The following is a 21,858-nucleotide window of genomic DNA, read 5'->3' on the forward strand; positions in this document are numbered from 1 at the left end:
CCTGAGTGAGGAATTGCATCAAAAGCCTTGGCCAGATAAAGGTAAGCTGCATAAGCTACATTGCTTTCATACACAGCTCTGGTGGCAGACTCAAAGAAGTCCACCAGGTTGAGCAGACAGGATCTACCCTTAACAGATCCAAACTGCATGGGGTCCAGAGTCTGGAGATTCCCTATGTCCCTATTAGGTCCATGATGATGCACTACATAGCCTTACATACCAGACTCATCAGGCTAATGGGGCGGTAGTTCCTAGTGTCCGTAGTCGCACCCCCTTTGTGGAGTGGGATGACTGTAGCAGTGCACCATTCGGCAGGGACAAAGCCAGAAATGAGGCTGTGATTGAACAGGCACACATGTGGTGCCAGTTCATTTTGCAATTCATGTAGAACATAGCCCGGGATGTTGTTAGGTCCCATGGAAGCTGTATTCTTGGCCAATGACAGTGTGATTTTAACCTGTTTTTTTATGGTGGTTTCCTTTGTGGGGGGGGTGTGGGTGGGATGAGGATATCCATGGTGACTAGCTTATGGTCAGATCTGACTAAGGAGGAGTTGACAATTGGTGTAGAGCATCAGTCACCATATAAATAATGACCAGGTTGAGGATGTTGCTACCCCTAGTGGAGGTTAGAATGAGCTGGTTCAGGGCATTGAAACTGATGGATTCCAGGAAACGTTGAGCAAGTGTGTTGGTACTTGAGTAGTTTTTCCAGTTAATGGAGGAGTAGTTAGTCACCCAATATGAAGGTGTTAGGTTGGATCTATATATATTTAGGAATGTGGAGTGGGAGTCTTGGGGCATGGTGGGGGATCTATAGCAGGCAACAACCTGGATAGCAGTCTTGCCCAGTGTTAGTTGTACCTGGACCATCTCTGATGCGTTATGCTGGGCTATTAGCCTGGAGGTGTACATATCCTTTATGAATATGGAGACACCACCACCTTTAGGGCTTTGGTCCATGTTTTGGGGCCAAAAGGTGTAGTATGTGTTCTAGCCTGGTAGCACAGGAGTGCTTTCAGGAGACTTGAACCTGGTCTCTGTTACTGCAGAAATGTTGATGTTCTCCATTTAAGGAGAGCTTCGAATGAGTGCATCTTGAGATTTAGACTTCTAGCGTTGAGTAGCATAACCCTCATATTACATTTGCTTGTAGCTGTTACGGTGGTATTTTGGTCTTTTGGACATTGCCTAAAAAGGAACTATAGGGTTGGCAAAGGCCTTGGCCAGTATATGGAATCCCAGGGATGACAGATGCAGGCCATCTCTGGCAAAGCATCGAGGTCTGTCGATCATGTCATCCCAGACGGACAGATACTGGATCCCCTTAGAATGACACCAGAAACTTAGCCAATTATTGAAGTCAGTCATTCTTGTTTTTACTGTGGTATCATTCTTGGTGACGGTAAGGTGCTATTCAGGGCTAGGGTCATGCCATCCTGGGCTATATGATCTGAGAGCTCCTCCATGTCTCTTTTCACGTAGTCCAGGGAGGTGCATCTCAGGTCATTTACACCCACATGGACAATGACAGAGTCATATCTGTACCTGTTGTGGAGTGACCTGAGTGAGTGCATTATGTGGTGTATCCAGGCTCCCGACAGGCAACTGACCATTACTTTCTCCTTATTCAACCTAGTGAGTGAGACATCAGTGTGCCTTACTATTGAGTCACCTTTGATAAGTGTATTGGGTAAGCTGTTTTGCCTTATGGGCTTAGGTTGTGTGGCATGCTGTTTGTGTGAGCTATGTGTTTCGTAGTTTGTGCTGTGCTGGGGTGGTTGCATGCGTTTCTGCCTTGGAGGTCTCTGCTGTTTGGGTAGATTTTTATTGATAGCCTCCACAAAGGTGTGTGTGTGTTTTGTGTTATTTGATAGTTGTGAAGGTATGTGGCTATGTGTTCCTTGTGGTGTGGTGCTAGTGTTGACCTTCTCCTCTTGACTGGCTATTCCAGTCTTGGCTGGAGAGTGCATGGCTTCCAGTCTGGGTAAATAGGTGCATTTCTCGCAAGTCTGAGTGTTGTGGGGTAATAGGAGAGGGTTTTCAGTGTACATGAGGCAGTTTCTACATTGCCTCAGGATGCCCAGGTTCACCAGGTTGATAGGAGAAAGCACAGGGAACTGACCTTTGTCAGTAATCCATCTTCTGAGGAATGTCAAAGGGACACTGTCATTCAGAGGTGGTTTCCAATACTCCTTTAAGATTTTCCCAGTTTCTTCTTCTTCAAGAGGTGAATTGGGGAAAACTATGTGGCCAGTATTAGGGAGTACAGATACAGATGGAAGTTGCTCAGTGAATAAGTCAGTAGGGTCCTGCAGAGCCAAAAATAATTGTTTCTTAAAGAGATAAGGTCTGAGCAAGGAAAACAAACTTGTTGAGGCCATAATGGAGATAGGAGAATGATCTTAGATTTATTCTGCTTGGGGTTTGGAATTAATTCTTGATGAAGAAACTGGAAAAATCTTAAAGGAGTCTTGGAAACCACCTCTGAATGACAGTATCCCTTTGACATTCCTCAGAAGACGGATTAGTAAAAAAAGTTGCTACACTTGGTGTTGCTCGGCAAGAGAGAGTAGGTTTCAGCAATATTTTACCCAACAACAGAACAGCTTCTGCACCAATGATAGACCAGAGGAATCAACTTAAGTGATCAACAGAATATGACTGAATGACTGAGCCTGTCTGCTAAAGAATTGCTTCTTCAGTAATATGCTTTGCAAGTCCATAAGTGTCATGTTGACGGATCTCTTTCTGACACCTTCAGTGTTTCTTGACATACTAGGTAAGAGCGTGTTCCCATTGTTGTCAATGTGGATGGTAGTCGTTTCCTGGAGCAGAGAGTCTTTAAAGGCCTGAAGTGTGAGGAAGACTGCTGACTTCTTCATAACATCGATGTGCAGCTGACACCTGATTGTGAGCATGTAGCTACAACTTGGATAATCTTGCCCTTGACAATGCACCACCACCCAAGGGGCAATGCCATTCACAGTGATAATCACTAAAGAGAAGGAAATGTAACATGATTGCCTATTATAAAATCAGAAATATGAAGCCAAAACTTGAAGTATTTTCTGTATGCTCTGGATATTTTGACTTGAAGAAACATCAAGTTTTTAAGTTGTGACCACTGAACTCTTATTGTCTGTTGAAGAACCATCATATTTTACTTTGAGGGGAACCATGTTTATAGTTTGAGGCAAATCCAGAACTAGGTGACATAGGCAACTGCCTGGGGATAGGCTATACAACATTAATTAAAAAAAAAACGTTTCCTAAAATATTTTAAAAATAAAAAAAAATCACTATTCATTGTCTGAGACTGTGATTTTCTGTTCGATCCTGCTTCTTCCTTTTTGGCGTGCACTGCTCGTACAGCAAAGTACGATAATTTCTAGAAATGACATGAGATTACATCTCAAAGCAGATAGGAATCGTGCATTTCTTTTTTTTTTTTTTTTTTGTGCAATGGGGATCCTTTTGCAACACACAGCAAACTGTATTATTTGCAGAATGGAACAATTTGATGTTAAGTTGTCCATCTCGCCTTCCAGCAAGAAAGAAGGCGAGATGAAGACAACTAACATGGAACGTAATGGTAGGTACATAACTTCTTTTTTGCAGCTGCAGCAGATTAGTGTAATCCTTGAACTAAGCAATTTCTTTTTTTTTTTTTAACTCATGTAGTTTTTATTTTCAAATAATATTATGAAAACATTCATGGTATATTAAGCATAACATTTTAACCAACTATATACAATATTTACAATCAGCCTGACATCAGTAATATCAAATGGTTCATAAACACTGAACAGATGAAACAATATAGTTATCAGAGTGTATCTGGTGTTATTTGCAAAATATCAACCAATGATAAAACTTTTTCCAAGGGTTGTTTACCAATGGCCTAGGTAAATCCTTAGTTCTTTAATTTTGATTTCCATCAATACTGAACTCCTCCTAAAGTCAAAAAGTCTTCCATGGTAGGTGTTGTATTTGAATTCCATCTTCCGGTTATGCATTTCCAAGAAATTGTTAATATTGTCCATAGAAAATGCAAGTTTGTTTTGTTCAAATGAGGATCTTTGTTTGCATTCAACAAAATCAAAGTTTTAGATAAAACAAAGGATTCATTAAATAAGGCCTGTGGGGAGTTATTGATAGCATTCCAGTAGGGTTTAATGTTAATACAATCATAAAAATATGATTCCTGTCAGCTCTAAATATCTGCTTACATCTCCAACATAATCCATTTCTGGAAGAGCTGATATTAGTAATTTTATCTGGTGTTAAAAATGCTCTATGTAAATATTTCCCATTAAAAATTTTCCAATACTGTGAACTAGATGTATGTTTTACTGATAGTAAAATGTTTGATTTGATTTCTGCTGATAGATGTATCAAATGACATGAAGTGGGGGTCTGCTCCAAATGTGTGGTAACCTCTGGGAGACAAATTTGTCCCTCCAGCAGGTTGTACTAATGGCACATACCAGGTTAACGTCTTTAGAGTGAGTAACCCATGTACCATTTGATTTGCGGATATGCAGCATTTCCAATAAAGCATGGTCAGAGATTGCCTTATATGCAAGGCAGAGATTGCCTCTGAGTAGTCTCTATGAAACAGAATAAAGTGACAGTGATTTCAGATGATCCACATAGGACAGATGCTGAAGACTTTGAATTTTCCTTGTGAGGAACCTTTGTGGTCTCTCCAATTGATGCAGTTGCTTGAAAAGGTACATACCAAAAGAAGCGTTGTACTCGGTTATTGGCTTAATGAGGGAAGAGTACAGGGAGGCTATAATTTATTTATTTTTTCTGGAGGCAGTGTTCTTACTTATGAGATGAGTAATACAGAATGCCCTTCTTACCACTGTGAAGACATGGCGATCTAAGGTAAGGTTGCTGTCAACTTGTTTCCCCAGGTCTCTCACCACTGAGTGTGTACTTGGGATGTTGTTATTGATTTGGTAGTTAGCAGGAACATTGCTCTTACCAAAAGGGATGATAATACATTTTTTGCATTGCGTTTAAGGCCATGACGTTGGCACCAATCATTTGTTTGTGTAAGACCCTCTTGTATGATGTTGACATCATTTAGAGATTCTATGACCATTCCAGTCATCAGCAAACTTTGTCAGCCAGAGACTTTTAGTTTTTACTTGTACTTTGGAGCAATAGATTCCAAACAGTAGAGGTACCAGGACTGATCCCTGTGGAACACCACTGGTTAAAGGTCTGCTATTGGAGATGGATTCCCCTATTTGAACTATGTGTTCTATCAGTGAGCCAGTTAGCAACCCATCTAATGATATAAGGGTTGATAGCTAGCTGGGTGAGTTTGTCAATGATGCCTGAGTGGGTGATACTGTCAAAAGCATTGGCTAAGTCTAGGCAGGCTATATATACAGGTTTCTCCTCATCCAGAGCCTTGGTGACTGTCTCAAAGAAGTCAACAGGCATGATCTCCCTTTGACAAATCCAAACTGAGTAGGGTCAAATGTTTAAAGATTACCTATATCTTTGTTGATAAGGTCTATGCTGATTCGCTCCATGGCCTTGCAGATAAAGCTAGTCAGGCTAATATGTCTGTAGTTCCCAGGCTCAGTGGAAGCACCTCCTTTGGGCAAGGAAATAACGGTGGCTGTTTTCCATTCAGCTGGGATGAAGCTGGTGCTTAGACGATGTTTGAAAAGAGTACCCAGTGGTGTTGCTAATTCTTGTTGGAGCCAATGAAGGACACAGCCTGGGATGTTATCAGGTCCCATAGCTGCTGTGATTTGGCCTTAGAGAGGGTGTTTATGACCTACTCTTTAGAGATAGAAGGTAGGCGACAGGTCGTAGGAGTGTCATGGGGCATGTGTGGGACAGGGAAGTGAAGTTTTCACAGAACCTGTCAGCCAACAGATTAGCTATTTTCACAGGCTCAGTATATGTGGTATCATTAACTACAAGTTTGGAACAAATCTGTTCCTTTCCTTTTAGGTTACAGATATAACTAAAGAATGCCTTATGGTTGTCCTTGGTTGAGAAAGCTAATTTGGATTCATAGTTTGCTTTGGAGGACTTCACAAGAAGTCTTATTTGCTTGTTTAAGCTGAGGAGGGAGTGTTTCCAGTTTAGGGCTCACTCCCTCTTACTCCTAGACAGCAATTTATTCCACTTTTTGTAAAGCCTGTTAATGACATTGGTGTAGAACTTGGCATAGTTGTCAGTTCCATTTGAGGGTGGAGGAGCATTGAAGTTACTTATACCATCCTGTAAGAGGTTAATCTGCTTTGGAGAAGTTTTTTAGTTTTGTTGCTCCTGGGAGTGTGTGTGTGTGTGTGTGTGTGTGTGTGTGTGTGTGTGTGTGTTGGGGGGGGGGGGGCATGTGTGATCATTACTTCGAATGAGACTGGCTTGTGGTAAGATCTCACCAGAGAAGCCCTCAAAATAGGGGTGTTACAGTGGTCCCCCATATTGGTAAGCACCAGATCCAGGATGTTGTACCCCTTGTGGTGGTGTCAGCCAGCTTGTCCAGGGCATTGGAGTTAATGAAGTCACGGAACCTTTGGGCAAGTGAATTTGAGGATGAGTAATTTACCCAGTCAGTGGATGGGTAGTTACAGTCACCCAAAACCATAGTGTTTGGATGTATCTTGATAGACTCAAGTAGATCTAAATAGGCACAGAGGGTATCCTGATTCATGGAAGGGGTCCTGTAACTGGCAAAGATTTGAATAGGTGTCCTACCAATAGTTAGTTACACGTGAAGTATTTTCAGGTAATTATATTGTTTAACCAATCTGAAGGAGTATTTATCCTTAATGAATATTGATTCACCGCCTCCTTTAGTTTTCATGCCTTCAATTTGTGGTCTGAACATGTGGAAGGAGGTGTACCCCATTATGGCTCGGGTGTTCTCCACATCCTTGAACCAGGTCTCTGTGGCTACACAAATGTCTGCATCTTCCAAGGTGAGAACTGCTTCCAGTGAGTGCAGTTTCATGTTAAGATTCCTAGCGTTTAGCAGCATAACCTTGAGGTTGTTTTTAGATGGAGTTTTTACATCTGGAATTTTGTCCTTGAGACACTGCCTAAAAAAGGTACTATGGGGGTGGCAAGAGCCTTAGCCAGTAACCAAAATCCCAATGGTGACAGATGAAGACTGTATCTGGCAAAGCATCGAGGTCTGTCAATCATGTCATCCCACGCTGACATGAATGACACCAAAAAAAACTAAGCCAGTTTTTGAAGTCAATTATTTTCTCTTTGTATTGGGGCATCGTTCTCAGTGAAGGTAAAATGCTGCTTAAGGCTAGGGACATACCAGCTTGAGACACACAGTCTTAGAGCTCAGTCATGTCTCTTCATATAGTCCAGAGAGGAATGTCTCAAGTCGTTCACACCAACATAGACTATGACAGAGTCATAACAGTACCTGATGATGAGAGTCTTGACTGCGTGTGTGATATGGTGGATCTTGGCACCTGACAAACAGCTGACTGTGACCTTTTCCTTATCCATCCTGGTGAGAGGGACATCTGTGTGTCTCACAATGGAATCACCCGTGTCTAATATGTTTGGTTTTGTGTTTTGCCTTAAGGGCTTGACAGATGGGACACTGGTGTTTGAGCTATTATATGTGTATTGTGTTCTGCAGAGGAAGTATTATGTGTACCATGCTTATGCCTGTGTTTGGGAGGTCTCTGGTGTTTAGGTATGTTTCTGGAGCATATGTACGTATGTGTGATGTGGGCTTGGGTGGAGTAGGAGGTGAAATGTGCATGCTGACAACCCACTCAATGTCATATGTACTGACTGGTGTGAGAGAGAGCATGGATTCAAGGCTCTTAATATAGCTGCATCTCTCACATGTTGAGTTTGTGTAGTCTATCAGCAGATGGTTGTCCATAAATATAAGGCAGTTGATACACTGCCTCAGGATGCCCATGTTAACCAAGCTGGCTGGAGAAACTGTGGAAAATTGTCCGTCCATAGTGTTGGGAAAATTTATATGATCACAAAAAGAGGTTGCACTTAGGAATGGCTAGTGGGTGAGAGGTGTGCTGGTACCTTTGAGGCTAGGCTTAGTGTTCCACCTGACAGTAGAGCATGACTGCGAAAAACCTCTGGAGGATCACAAGCAAAGTTCTAATGGAAAACTTAACAAGTAAAACATTTGCATATGTAACCACCAATGGTAACCACTGCTACGCAGCAGTGCATGATGGTGTGCTGCATACAAACAATCGCAAACACACGGGGCTTAAATGAAACAAGAAATAACCCTTTTAACTCAAACTAACCAATAAGGACACTCTTGCTGAGCTCTAGTCCAATCACCCTCGATTAGATGGGACCCAGACAGCACTCTCCTCCCACAAGGATGCAGGCCTTCTCCAACAAAGATGGCTTGAATGTGGTGCTTAGAATTTACAAAACAGACCCAGAAACAGCAAACCTGGAACTGGGCCATGCCACAGCTGAACTAGTACAGTATACAGTAAAATGCAGCAAAAAAACTGTTCAGACAATTCAAACAGACAGAAGAATACAAATACAAATTAAAAGTGCAATATAAGAGCAAAAACAACACTTGTACTTAGTTGGAAGCAACAGATGCCTCTCATCTTTCAGTATCTCCGTAAAGAGCTGCTTTTAATGCTCAAGTGATACCAAACAGTCCAGATTAAGCAACTCTGAATCTGGCCTATGCTATAAAATGCAGTACTAGAAGTGCATAAAATCACAGTCATAACAGCAAAAAGCAATTTAAATGAAGTAGCAATTCACCAACAGTTCCCAGTTTAGAAGGGTGTAGGCCACACACTCCTGCCTCAAGAGTTTAGACCACAAACCTTCCTAATGTAAAACAACTGGTTTTGGTGCCCAAATGCTTAAGTCAAAACTAAGGCACTTCAGAATAACAGACACATTAGGCCTGCAGCCAGGCCTGTTGTGTCTGTTATTCAGAAGTGTCTTAGTTCTAAATTAAGCACTTGTGGTCCAAGTCAAGTTGGCAGCCCCTGAGCACTTCTAGTCTACGTATCACCTTGTCACTGCTACCCCTCCTAAGCAATTCACCTTGTCACTGCTATCCCTTCTAAGCAACTTTTTAGTTCGTACAGCAAACCTGTAGGGATACTATGCGAAGACTGGCCCGTAGCTACAATGCTGTTACATTATAACAGCCTATGTGCAGCACTGTGTTGGCCCATATCACAAAGAACATATTTGCAAGTGAATGTCAAACTGTCAATCAACTCTGTGCAGGGTTGCACTGTTTCACTCACTCCCCCCAATACACACAGAGACATACATACCCACCCAGAGCTTCCCTCTATTTCCTCCCATCTTGAGCTGCCCAAACCATGCACATGACATTTGTCTTCTTTTTCTCAGATTCTGCCTTAATTCTTTAGCTTTTTTAAGAAGCCATAACATTCTATATGCTCTGAAGTGCATTTTTTGTGTAAAAAGTGAAACCGTTTCATCCAGTGATGGCTTGAACACAAAACTTTAGTTTTTCTAGTATCCTTTCAATACACCGTTCATGACTAAGACAGCACTGTAAACTCAAGTAAGCCTAGCCCTCCAGAAGCCATAGGGTTGTAGAAGCTCTTTGATGCATTTTAGAGCCCTTTCCCAACCTTTTAATCCAATGGTGGACTAAACAAAAATTATGACTAGGAACAGACACTGGTTTACTCTCATAGGAGAGAAACAGCTGATCAGCTTTCCTGAAGGTAAAAGTTTAGTCTTGTCAGTATCTGAGTTGCCTGTGAACATTCAAAGTATAAAGGATCTTTTCTCCCTTATATTTTATTCAAGAAAGTAGATGGAGATGGATAGTCTGTCGTAAAGTCAACTGTAAGACTTGTTTAAGCATAAAGAAATTATTATTTATAAAAAAACCTGTCATTATGAAAAATGAGGTAGAGTTGACTTCACTCACCATAAGTGCTTCTGATTCAAATACTGGTAGATGTCAGAGCAATGAGTAAATCAGTCTTCCATGCGAAGAGCCTCAGTTCTGCCTGATAAGCTGGTTCAAATGAAGACAGAGTAAGCTTTTCAAGTACAATGGAGACAGATATGTTTCCTAGGTGGGCATATATGCAACAACTCTTTCAAAAACTGTCTAACTTGTGCATGGCTAAAAAGGAGTAATCAAAGGGCAGATGAGCAGAAATAACCAACAAAAGCACCTTACGAGATTAATAAGAAAGGGCAGAGGGCAGTTATTCATAACAAATGATCAAGAACTAAAGGAACCAGACCTGAAGAGCTTTTTGAACTGGCAGCAGCTAGAATTTTTTTCCACTTGCACATATATTATTTCCTAATATCAGGTTCTGTCACCACCTTTGCTACCACAGAACAAGTGAATAAAACATCTCAACCTCTGAGCACAAGAAATCTAGACAATGCCAAAATATAATGGTAAACAAAGTCCCAAAATCAGTGACAATTTTTAAATATCCCTCTTGTAAATTTAGAAAGTTGCCAGAGTAACAGATTTTATATTAGCATTCATTCTCTAAAGGTATGAAACTTGTAACTCAAATGTATGTCATTATTTAAAGACTACAATACTGGATTTTTTCAAGAAACCACATATTTTATGAGGAAAAAATTAATATACAAGTCAAAAATCAAAATGTTCTGTGAAAATATACAAGTATTAAAATTCTGTCATCCAGTTAACTAGTTGAAGATTTTTGATGTTGTGGTGTATTAAACAACGACATCTTGTTTGGGGAAATCTGTGGGAAAGTTTGTGGTAATTGCTCTTGGCAAGATTGAAAAGAAGGGAGAACCACTGTTGCCTTAATCAAAAGGGAGTCACATGCATGTTTTTGGTGAGTTCTTTTGGCTGTTCAGAAAAGCCTTGAATGCAAGTATAATGGGGGAAGAATATACAGGATCATTCCTATCCTTGGGGAGTGATCAGTCTTGTCTACAAGGAGCACTGGAATAGACTTTCTCTAGCTGTTTTATTGGAAAAACAAATCTATTGCAGTTATTCCACACATCTGTATCTGTTCTTGGAAGATCCAAGATAAAGTTTACATTTGTGGTGGTCTGTCCTGGTCCTGCTGTGCTTGTCTGCAATACGGTTTTGCTCTAATGGAATGTTTAAAGCCTGCTGAATCAAATTGAGCAAGATGTTGTACCTCTTTGTTCATGAACCATGTCACTGTGCTGGTGTCTGTATACACTTGCAGAGGTCCTAGAAATCAAAGATAATTTAAGGCTTTCAAGGCATTGATCATTGCCAGCATCTCTCTGACATTTATCTGTTTCTGCCTATTTAAAGAGTTTCAAAGAGCTTGCACTTTTACCCCCTTAGCAAAGCACGCCCCGTGCCAAGTCTGATGCATCTGTGCTCACAGACTGCTTAGAGTTAGAAGGGCGAATGTGAAACTTCAGTTTCAAGAGATCTATCTATCCACCAAAGAATCTCCCTTTTTACAAACTCTAAAACTGGGATCTGAAAGACCAAAGGGTGAAAATGCTGAATCCAGACTGATGTGGGGAACCATTGTATTTTCCTCATGTGGAATCTGTCCTGGGGAAGCATAAGAATCAGAAATGCCATTTATCTGAAATTCCTGAGAAAACTTTGATTGGAAAAAAAACTCAGGCAGAACTGCTGAAACATATCTACTTTGGAGGAAAAAAGGCTCTTCCCAGATAAGAATCCAGTAGGCATCCCTGGAATACAATGCTGTGGGAAGAGATGAGAGAAAATTTCTGAATGCTGATTTGAAATTACAAACTGAGTAGAATATTCAGACAGTTTATAAAGATTCTTGACAACAAAAAAAAAAAAGTCTGCAAGGAAAAGTCAGTCATCCAAATATGGAAAGATGTGAATGTCTTGGTGCCTGCAGTAAGCAATAAGTGGAGCAAGGCACTTTGTGAATAACCTTGCTGCTGTGGAAATCCAAAGGGTAGGACAGATAACTAAATGACATTATGTAACCCATATATAACAAACCTTAAACAAAAACACATTAACTGTTTGTCAATAGCAACTTGATTATAGATGTCCTTTAAATGTAACTTTACCGTGAATACTAGAGGGTTGTAGTAAGAAAGTGCTAAAGGGATAATAAATTGAACTTGGGGAATCTTGAAAAGATTTAGAAAGGAAAGATCCAGCAGACCAATCCAACTTGGAAATGTTGATGCTTTGTTAACACTATTTTCATTTAAAATTTATTGCAATTTGGGGAGCTTTTCTCCCTGGGCCTCCACTAAAAAAGGCTCATCAGCTCAGCTGGACAAACCTGGTCAACAAATTGAATAAAAACCTTTGTCCAAGTGGCAGTTGAGATGCAGGTTCTATAAATCCCTGGGCCAGCATCTGGTGCAGAGTGGAAAGAGAGAGAAAATTGGTTCACTGGGCAAGAAGAAATCCACTGGAAAGGGACCAGGAATTCCCATTGCCAGGTGTGACCCTGTTGAATTACCTTCAGAACCCATCTGTTTGAAACAATCTGGTTCTACACTGGAAGATGAACCTCAGAGCGATTGAGAGGTTGCCAGGGTGGGAAAGAGAGAAGCCTGAGCTGAAAATTAATCATACCAACTGAAAGAACTATCCTTAACTTTCTGAAGTTTTCCTTTCATTTTGAGCTTCCTTGCCATTGTTTAAAATCTTGTTTGCTGGCACTTAACTGCTTAGATGGCTTATAGAAAATGGGAGCTGAGGGGAGAGATTTTTTTCCATTGAAAATGGATGATTAAAAAATCTGAGTCACTCCTTGTATTAATTTTCCCATTCATTACACTTTAATACTTCAGCTGCAAAGGGGCTAGACATAAACTTCTTATCTAAGGGAGAACTTAAAATTTCAGTCTTAATATCTTCAGGAAGATTTTGAGAATGAAACCAAGCTAAACTTCTCAATACTAACACAGAAGAAAAACAAGCACATAAAGACATGCATATTTACAATTGCTCAGTAAGAACGTCAGGTTAGTTTTCATATAGAATAGCATAGTCTCTGGGAGTAAACAGAGTTATATTACAAACTTTACACTCTTGGAGATGCAAACATAAGCAGACGTTTTTGCTCCCTGTTGGACATCAGTAGGTCATAACCTCCACAACCAGGCATCCACAATGTAACCAGTTACTATTTAGAAATGGAATACAGATGCAGCATTCCATTTTTAGATTTTGAACATAATATTTTAAGAGAAGACCTGCACTATGGTGGCAGCTTTTATTTTTAAATATGGTTTAAATGACACAGGTGGCTCTCACTAGAACATTTCTGAGACCAGTCTCTGAATTCCTGTAGTGGAAGATATCGTAATAGTATCTTCCACTGAAGTGGAACAGGACTTCCATTTTGCTATTTTTCCATTTTTGCACTGCCAGGTACTAAATACTATACTTACAAGTTTTAAAAAGCTTCTCATAACCAAACTTGCACCATGCATATACCATGCATGCCACAGTGTACTGTTTTTAAAATTATTCATTTTGTGCAATGAAAAAGACTAGAACTGAAATAAAATGCTCATACGTTTTGTTAAATTGCCATTTTTTTCACCATAATGATTGCTTATCTAAATATATTTTTGTGAAAGCATGTCATTTCAAAGAGTATTTTTAATGGATAAAAGGTATACTTTCCAGAGATAAGTATATTTTGGGTTGTGTGGCTACACTTTGAGAGAACAGGTCCTATGGGTACTATTTTAAGGAGCTTCCCAGCACTCCTTACATGTAACCACTGCTTCACTAGCTGTCACTGCTAATATCGGAATGAAACAAGCACAGGTTTACCAAGCATTTTCATTATGAAAGAAAGTATCACTATTGAATAAAATATGAAAATGATATAACTTCAGTGGTGAGCAACACACATTGTGATTTTTTGCTACAACGAACTCCCTCAAATGTAAGATTAATGCTTCCTTTTTAGAAGTTTATAGTAACAGAGCAAATGTATGACCTATCGTCACTAGGAAATCAGATGACCTTCAAACCATATATGGAATTTTTTTCCCAGTTAATATCTTGTTTTTGCCTAGGATTCTCTTAGGCCAGAGGTTTTTCACATGCATAGTGACACTTTATTCCAAAGTACCGAGAAGTGCTGAGTGAAGTAATGAGCCTGCACCTTTTCTTGCTATTAAGATATTATTATTATTATTATTATTAATATATAATTATAGTTCAGAAATAGAGACTAGTTAATTCATTGAATATTAGCTGTAAGTCTTTATTAAATCATCTGAGCGACAGTGAAAACAGTATGAGAGTGATTTCATTTGGTTCGCGTAATCTAATTTACCTTCTCTCTTATTTGTTTGATATAATAGTTCTGACTAGGTCAACTGTTCAGTTTAGGAAATACAAACAAAAAACCCTATGTTATAAACTGCAATTTGTCTTATCAGAGGCTTATATGAAGAATAAGGATTTTGCACCATCTTGCTTTGCACTACCATGCAAAATCAAATGTAATACAGTAAACATTTTCTTATTAGTATAGCATTTTGCTGCCAACAGATTCAGCTGATGATAAATCCAATAGGTCCTTTATGTTAAAGAGCATGCTTTCAAACAAGAGACCAGCACTTTTGGCAGACCATAGCAGCCAGAAAACCACAATTTTCTCATAGTTACAGTAATCTCAGAATTTACTACATTTCAGTAATCATCACTCCTTTGCATGAGGGAAATGTGCAGGGGACTTCCTTATAAAGAAAAAGCAATCATTTAAACAAGGAATGTTTGTTGTTGCATTGTTTCTGTAAACTGGCCAGGATGAATAAGAATACAGTAAATGTATCACTGGATGAATTTTAAACTTCCAGTTCTCTCACTATGTCATGAAATAAGATTACTGTCAAAAATATATATGCAAATATCTCTTTCAATGCTTGTTTTTTTTTAAACCGTTGAAGGTTACCATAGCTTATTTGCTTATGTTAAATTCAAGATGCTGTTGAAACACAAACCACTTACTCAAGTTAGGAATCCATGAAGTTAACCAGCCGGCGGTATGACTGCGCATCCTGTTTTGCTGCTTCTGGTTATTTACTTACCCAGTCTAGCAGTATGCCAACAATAGAGATAGTACAAGTACTGCCCTCGGTGATGCCCCCAATTCATCATCCCATTGAACTTGTACAGCCGATTTTATAAAGTGCACCTATAATAAATCTTCCCTAATTACCACAGGAACACCAGTATACCCTGTTAAAACACACTGCATTCTACACCTTCTTAAGGTATGAAATGGACTAGTTTGAAAACTGTTCAACAACAGCCATCACAACATAGTAGCAGTGTCTTAATACACTTGAAATTTGGTAGATACAGATTGCATTTCTTTACATAAAAAATTAAGTTGCACAGAAAATGCACTTTTCAGTGTATTGGGCTTTCTTAGAAATCTGCATTCAGGCCAATGACCCCCCCCCCACGCGCACACACACACACACACACACACACACACACACACGCACATGCACACACACACACCTTGTAGTCTTATTATCACCAAAGTTCTGTTTTCCTTGCTTTGAGAGATATCTACAACTTCAGCTTACGAATTGGAATTCTTGCTGTCTTTTAGTGAAAGTATACACTATATAGATACATAAATCTTTTTCTGTACTGGGGTAGAGATGAAAAAGACATGAAAGACTATCCAACTATCCATCCACAACTCCTTTTTCCCCATTTTTCAAAATTGGATTAGGGGGTCACTTCAACAGTCACAATCTTCTACAGCCAAGGTTCACACCACCAGGTGGATAGCCCTGCTGCTGCAGATTTCCATACCACCCACACGTATGCACACTCACACCTACGGCGAATATAGTGTCCAGTCCACCTAATGCATGTCATTGAAGTGTGGGAGAAAGCTGGAAGGCCCAGAAAAACCCATGTGAATAGGGAGGAGGGCATGTTGACTTCACATAGAATGCACCCCAGCCAAAAATTGAACTGGAGAACCTCTTGCTGTGAGGCTACAACAGTATCCGCTGCACACACTTAACTATGTAAATGTAAAACAAGCATTGCAAGCATCTGAGGTCAAAGAGTTGTGCTAGTAAAATAACAGGCATTGCCCATTTCCCATCTGAAGTCTGTATCCAACTCATCATTCTGTAGAAAATCATCATGACATAATATGTGTGATTGTGGTTAGGGAAATGTGGAAAGAATGAAAAGGGGTGTCAGACTTTAGCTACCTGAACTGTTTACATGAAAACATAAGCAGACTACCCTTTCTGTTGTCTTTTCTTTTTCCATACAGGAGTGCAACGGGAGAGGCCTGGCATGAAATTATGCTGTCCTGCCTGGGTAAACGACCATGTGACAGCAGTGCTGGCATGGGTGCCAATGAGTGTGGAAATGATTTTGCCTACTTCTACTTTGTGTCTTTCATATTTCTGTGCTCATTTCTGGTAAGCTAATTCCTTACTACATATTTGCAATAATGAGGCATTACACTTTTCCAGTGTTAATTAATAACTTAATCAAGATGCTAAGGATGTATTAGTATAGTGATAAAGGCCTCTTAAAATCCAGAGAGAGAGAGAGAGACTAATCAAGTTAATTACGATGTTTTATCTTTCTAAATCTTGTTTCTTGCCTGAAACATTAATTGAGGAATTTTTTCAGTTATAGTCATCCAAACAAACAACAATCAACAGCATATTGGTAATTCAATGTTACCTGCAGAGAAAGAACATTTCTGATATTGTACTACTTTATACGTTATGTACATGAATGCATTACCATGTGGGAAATGGATTTACAGAAAAAAAAATATGCAGGAGATTAGATTCTTCTTACTGATGTCTTGTGATGTCTTACTGGTACACAGAAAAATTGTTTTTGTAAATCTGTTTTATTATGTCCTGTGGTTTTGCTGATTTCATTTTTATTGACATCTTTGCTTTATAAATCTGCAAGACTCACGAAATGACCAGTGCAGTAAACCAAAACATTAAGTAATACCCTCCATGACTTCCATCATGTGCAGTGCAAAAAACATCTTATAATCATTACACCATTTACACTCATTTAGACAGACAGAGATGTACAGAACTAAGTGCTTATCCTTTCCAATATGATCCAGAAAATACAACACCGCTTCACCAGTTACTCCTACTGGTTCATTTTGCATCAATTTAGTATATACCAAAGAAAGATAAGTCAGATCCCTGCTGAAAAGTTAGCACTTGGAATGGAGAGCTATTAAAATAGATATGAGGAAGGGACTATAAGATGACAGAACCAGTTAAGAGAAGACCAATATTATAGTCAGCCCATATACAGAGAGAGACCGAAATTAACATCAAACACAAGGAAATACCAAAATGGGAACTTAACATTTATGGAAATAGTGCTGAATAAAAGTTTTAATATTAAATAAACTGAGTGAATGAAATATTTCAATTATAGTTCATTATAAATGCAGAACAGTGTCTTAGAAACAAGAGCATATACAATAGGAAAAAAAGTTTGTGTAAGTAAACAATATAACAGTAGGCATTCTAATAAACCACTTTTGCAGAAGTCTAAACTAATTAGATCTTACCTCAGTGAATGGCCAGCTTTCAAAGTTTTAGGGCACCTTCACTGTCAGGAGCTCAAGTGGAGTTCCAATATAAAAACAATCAGAGCTTTTTTGCCAAGAAAAAGGGAGGAAAGAACTTTGAATGGAAACAAACCTGGCAGTGAATTTATAGACAAGTGTCTGTACATCCACACCCTGGAAACACAAAACAAAAGCAGCCAAAATAAGGGGAACTACAGGGACTGGCATCTAGTACAACAGTGGTCTGATAGAAAATTTAGGGTCTATATTAAATTATTGAAAGTTGAATTCACCGAATGGTATTTCCATCGAAAATACTGTTCAGCGAATTCGCTCTTCTCGGGTGCAGTGGTCTCCACACCCCCACGCTAATTATATATGCCAACTCTGAGATCGCACTACAGTGAGGAAAAGGCAAATTTTCAATCTTCACTGTACTGTGATCGCAATATTCAGAATTTGCTGAAAGGTATTTTCGATGGAAAGAACGTTCGCTGAATTCAATTTTCGATAATTTAACATAGACCTGAAAATACACATACACAACTATACTATGTTCAATATGCAGATTACTGCTGCAGTAGCTTAAGTTAATTGCATCAATTACCATAGCTTAGAAACTCGAATTAAGAAGGGATGAAGAAAAATTAATTAAGAATCCATTAGCCCCTGGAGAGTGGTCCTAACAAAACCTGTTTAAGATCCAGAAAAGGAAAACAGTTTGCATTGCTTAAATATATGTGCAGAGGACAAAGCATCTGCTTCTAGAATATCTTAAGTCCATCCCTTTCCAGAAAGTAACAAATAAGCCAAATTCCTTGTGGAATGGGACCTAGCCCTGCCTGGAATTGACCTGTTATGGTAAATATAACAAAAGGCAATAAATAGCATGAGACAACTGTCTAGAAATAATATCAATAAAAACACCTAAATGAACAAAATTGTCATAAACAACTGAAAATAAAATAAAAACAAAACAGAATAGCATAAACTTTATTCCACTTTGTAGGCACTTTCATTCATCGTACTAAAGTGAAAATCACAAAAATCCACTTATAAAGATAAGACAAAGTCACATGACTTTACACATGACTAATGTCAACTTCCTTCTTTTTAAAAACATTTTAAAATTTTCTTTGTTATTGATGCCTCAAAAAATGGACAGCTTATTAACACCAAAGACGATACACCTCCTAATGTGGTTAGCTTTGAGAAACCGGTGTGAGTGGTTGAGTGGGCCAGCTTATGCAGTCCATAACAGACTACTAATAAATGCAGAGCTAAACCACAAACCAAGCTGGATATCTAGATCATGAGAAGACAAAACTTCTGAAGCACATATCTAAATTGTTAACTGAATACTTGTCTGAATAACCATTGTCCAAAGAAAACAGCCATGGATCTCTCCTGAACTATTCTTTATTGTAGGAATATCCTTTTTTGGCAGATGAGCGCTTCTAAACCTTTAATTAAATGTTACAGTATCATTGTTTATATAATATTTAGTACAAAAGCAACTCAATCTTAACATTTGTATCATAATGCTTCATAAATATTCATTTTAAGGTGGTGGACCAGGGCTCTCTATTGACTGACTCTTTAATCCTATATGTCAGTTATTTAGCCTAAGTCTGCATAATCTTCCAGTGCCTGGATGATAGTAGGTGAGATTCATTTGTTGAGGTACTGAAAGTTTGGCCAATAGAAGGAGGTTAGTTGTAGACCACTGGGATGGTCAAAATAATTTGGACGTGGGTAAAATGTGTGGGGGAGATATGGTAGGAGGGAATGGGGCGGAAAAAGACCAGTAAGAGGGTAGGAAGAGGCAAAAAGAAATTTACTAATTTTGGGGAACTGGTGCAATTTATTGGCTGAAGGATTTCTTGGTGAAGAGTACAGTATTGCTTAATGCTACAGTAGCCAGAGGACTTGGGCACATCTAGACAGTAATCTAGCCTTTGACCATTACATATCTACAATAGTGAGGAAATCATTCTGTGCTGTGCAATTTTATAAACAAAGGAATGGCATCCAGGAAGAAAGAAATCATTGTTCCTCTATATTTGCATTCATCAGACCTATCACTGAGTACAGTGCCCCTTTTGGTATGTACCTATCCAGGGATATCCAACAATTGGGATTCATCTCCCAGGTCCAATCTTGTAAAGGTTTCTCTTCCCAAGCCCCTGCTTACACTTATCAAAGGTACCAGAACTTGTCAGAGAATTGGGATGCATGCCTAGGCGTAAAAGGGCCGCTGTGGTAATTAGCCTAGTAAACACCTATGAATTACAATCCTGTGAGAAAGGACAAGAGAAAATTTTTGAAAGCTGATTTGAAAATACAGACAGACTAAAAGATTCTGAACATTTGTTAAAGACTCTTGACCACTGGAATACTAGTCCGCAAAAATAAGACCATCATCCAAATATGAAAAAATGTGAATGCCTTGAAGTCTGCAATAAGCAATTACTGGAGCTAGAAACGTTGCGAATACTCTTGGAGAAGAGGAGAATCCGAAGGGTAAAACAGTGAACTGATAAAGTAAGCCGCACACAAGTGATGTTAAAAGTGTCAGAACTGCTTGCAAATGAAAATATGTTGATAAGCGTCGTATAAGTCTAGCTTTAAGATGAAAGCAAAAAAAGAGAGAAGAGGCAAAAAGATCAGAAGAGCGAGTACTTTGAACTTTGGAATCTTGACAAAAAGGTGTGAAAAGAAAGGCCCTGTACAGGCCTCCACGATCCTTCCCTATATGATGCCAGAAAAAAATCCTTGAATAAAAGCCTTTGCCCTTCTGGCAGGGAGGCAGTGGTTCTATTACTCCCTGTGCCAGCATGGGATGCAAAGTGGGAGGAAGCCAGGAGACCAGAGGAATCCCTGGAAAGGGAGGCAAAGGGAGGGGAAGATTCCCACTGCTAATGTATCACTGCTGAATTACATTCAAAGCCCATTTTTGACAGTCTGATGCCACAAGGAAAGATGACTCCTCAGAGCAGTAGAAAGTTTGCAAGGGCAGGTGTGGGGCCCCTGAAAAGGCACATGGTCATGCTGACTGAGAGGACTGCCTTGATTTTTCTGAGGCTTTTCCTTTCTTTCTTTCTGAAGCCTCCTTGCCAATGTTTTTTTTTTAACTTCTGTTTGACAGCTCCTTGCTACTTAAATTGCTTTTTGAAAAAGGGAGCAGAGGAGGAAGTCATTGTTCCACTTTATTTGGCATTCATCAGACCTGTCATTGAGTACAATGCCTCTTATGGTATGTACATAACAGGCATATCCAACAATTGGAACCTCCACAGAGTTTCTTCACTAAAAGAATACTGGGCCTAAGTAAACTGTCCAATGCATTCCACGTCAAGGCCCTATCCCTCTATACTGTCTTCTATAGGACTTTGATGGGGGAGATCTATGCCTGGCATACAGGGCATTGTCAGACCCCACTCTGAAGGTCCTCCTGCATATCTTCAAAACAAACACCACTAGAATTACCTGTTCTAAATACTTAAACCTTGCCTGTGATACAAATAGGACCTGCTGGAGATGGGTACGTATCCCAGAGACTACCCAGTCTATGGAGGAGGCTCCCCATCCATGTGAAGCAGAGTTTCTGTCTAGTCCATTTGAAATGCAATTTGGATAATTGGATGGGGCACAGGAAATTCATCCCTGGTTTTGCTCCTATATCTCTAATGGACACAGGCAGTCTGCAAATGGTTTATCTACCAGGCCCCGCTTGCTACTGTTTCATCTGCCAAGCCCCTGCTTATACTTATCAAGGGTATCAAAATTTCTCAGACATTTGGGATGCATGGCTAGGCTTAAAAAGCCCCTTGTGGTCATTAGCCTAGTAAACACCAATTAACTAATGGACGGAAATTACTTTTTTGAAAAAAGAAAGTTGAAAATATTAGTGAACCTTCCACTTTTGTCACACTTCTTAAGCACTACAGCTGCAGAAGTGCCAAATGCATCTTTCTTATCTGAAACAGGTTATAATTTCAACTTTAACTTCTTCAGGAAGGTTTTGAGAATAAAGTCAAGCCAATCTTCTCATTACTGACCCCGAAGCAGATCGTAACTCATTCCCTCTCGTGGAGATCTGGATGTTTGTTTTGCAACTTCCAATGGGCTGAGACTAAAGCTTTATGAAAGAATCAGATTGTCCTCACATTTCAAACAATGTTCGTATCTCTGGAACTACAGAGGTTACTAAAGAAGGGCAAATGGCAAACATTTCAGCACAAACTCTTTTTACAGTGATAGAATTCTTTAGTTTCTATGTTTTAAAC

The 21,858-nt window shown here is 39.3% G+C and overlaps 1 protein-coding gene across 1 annotated transcript in view; it reads left to right on the forward strand.

Moving 5' to 3' along the window:
• The window catches only part of CACNA1B (calcium voltage-gated channel subunit alpha1 B), a 3,578,581-nt gene that overhangs the window by 2,932,137 nt on the left and 624,586 nt on the right, over positions 1 to 21,858 (forward strand). The window contains exon 38 of the mRNA XM_044058770.1: positions 16,280 to 16,430. Coding sequence (XP_043914705.1) covers positions 16,280 to 16,430 — 151 coding nt within the window. The remainder of the gene's footprint in view (positions 1 to 16,279; positions 16,431 to 21,858) is intronic.

Source organism: Protopterus annectens, chromosome 16.part0 (genome assembly GCF_019279795.1).
Source record: "Protopterus annectens isolate FY-2018-M chromosome 16.part0, PAN1.0, whole genome shotgun sequence".
NCBI lineage: Eukaryota > Metazoa > Chordata > Ceratodontiformes > Protopteridae > Protopterus > Protopterus annectens.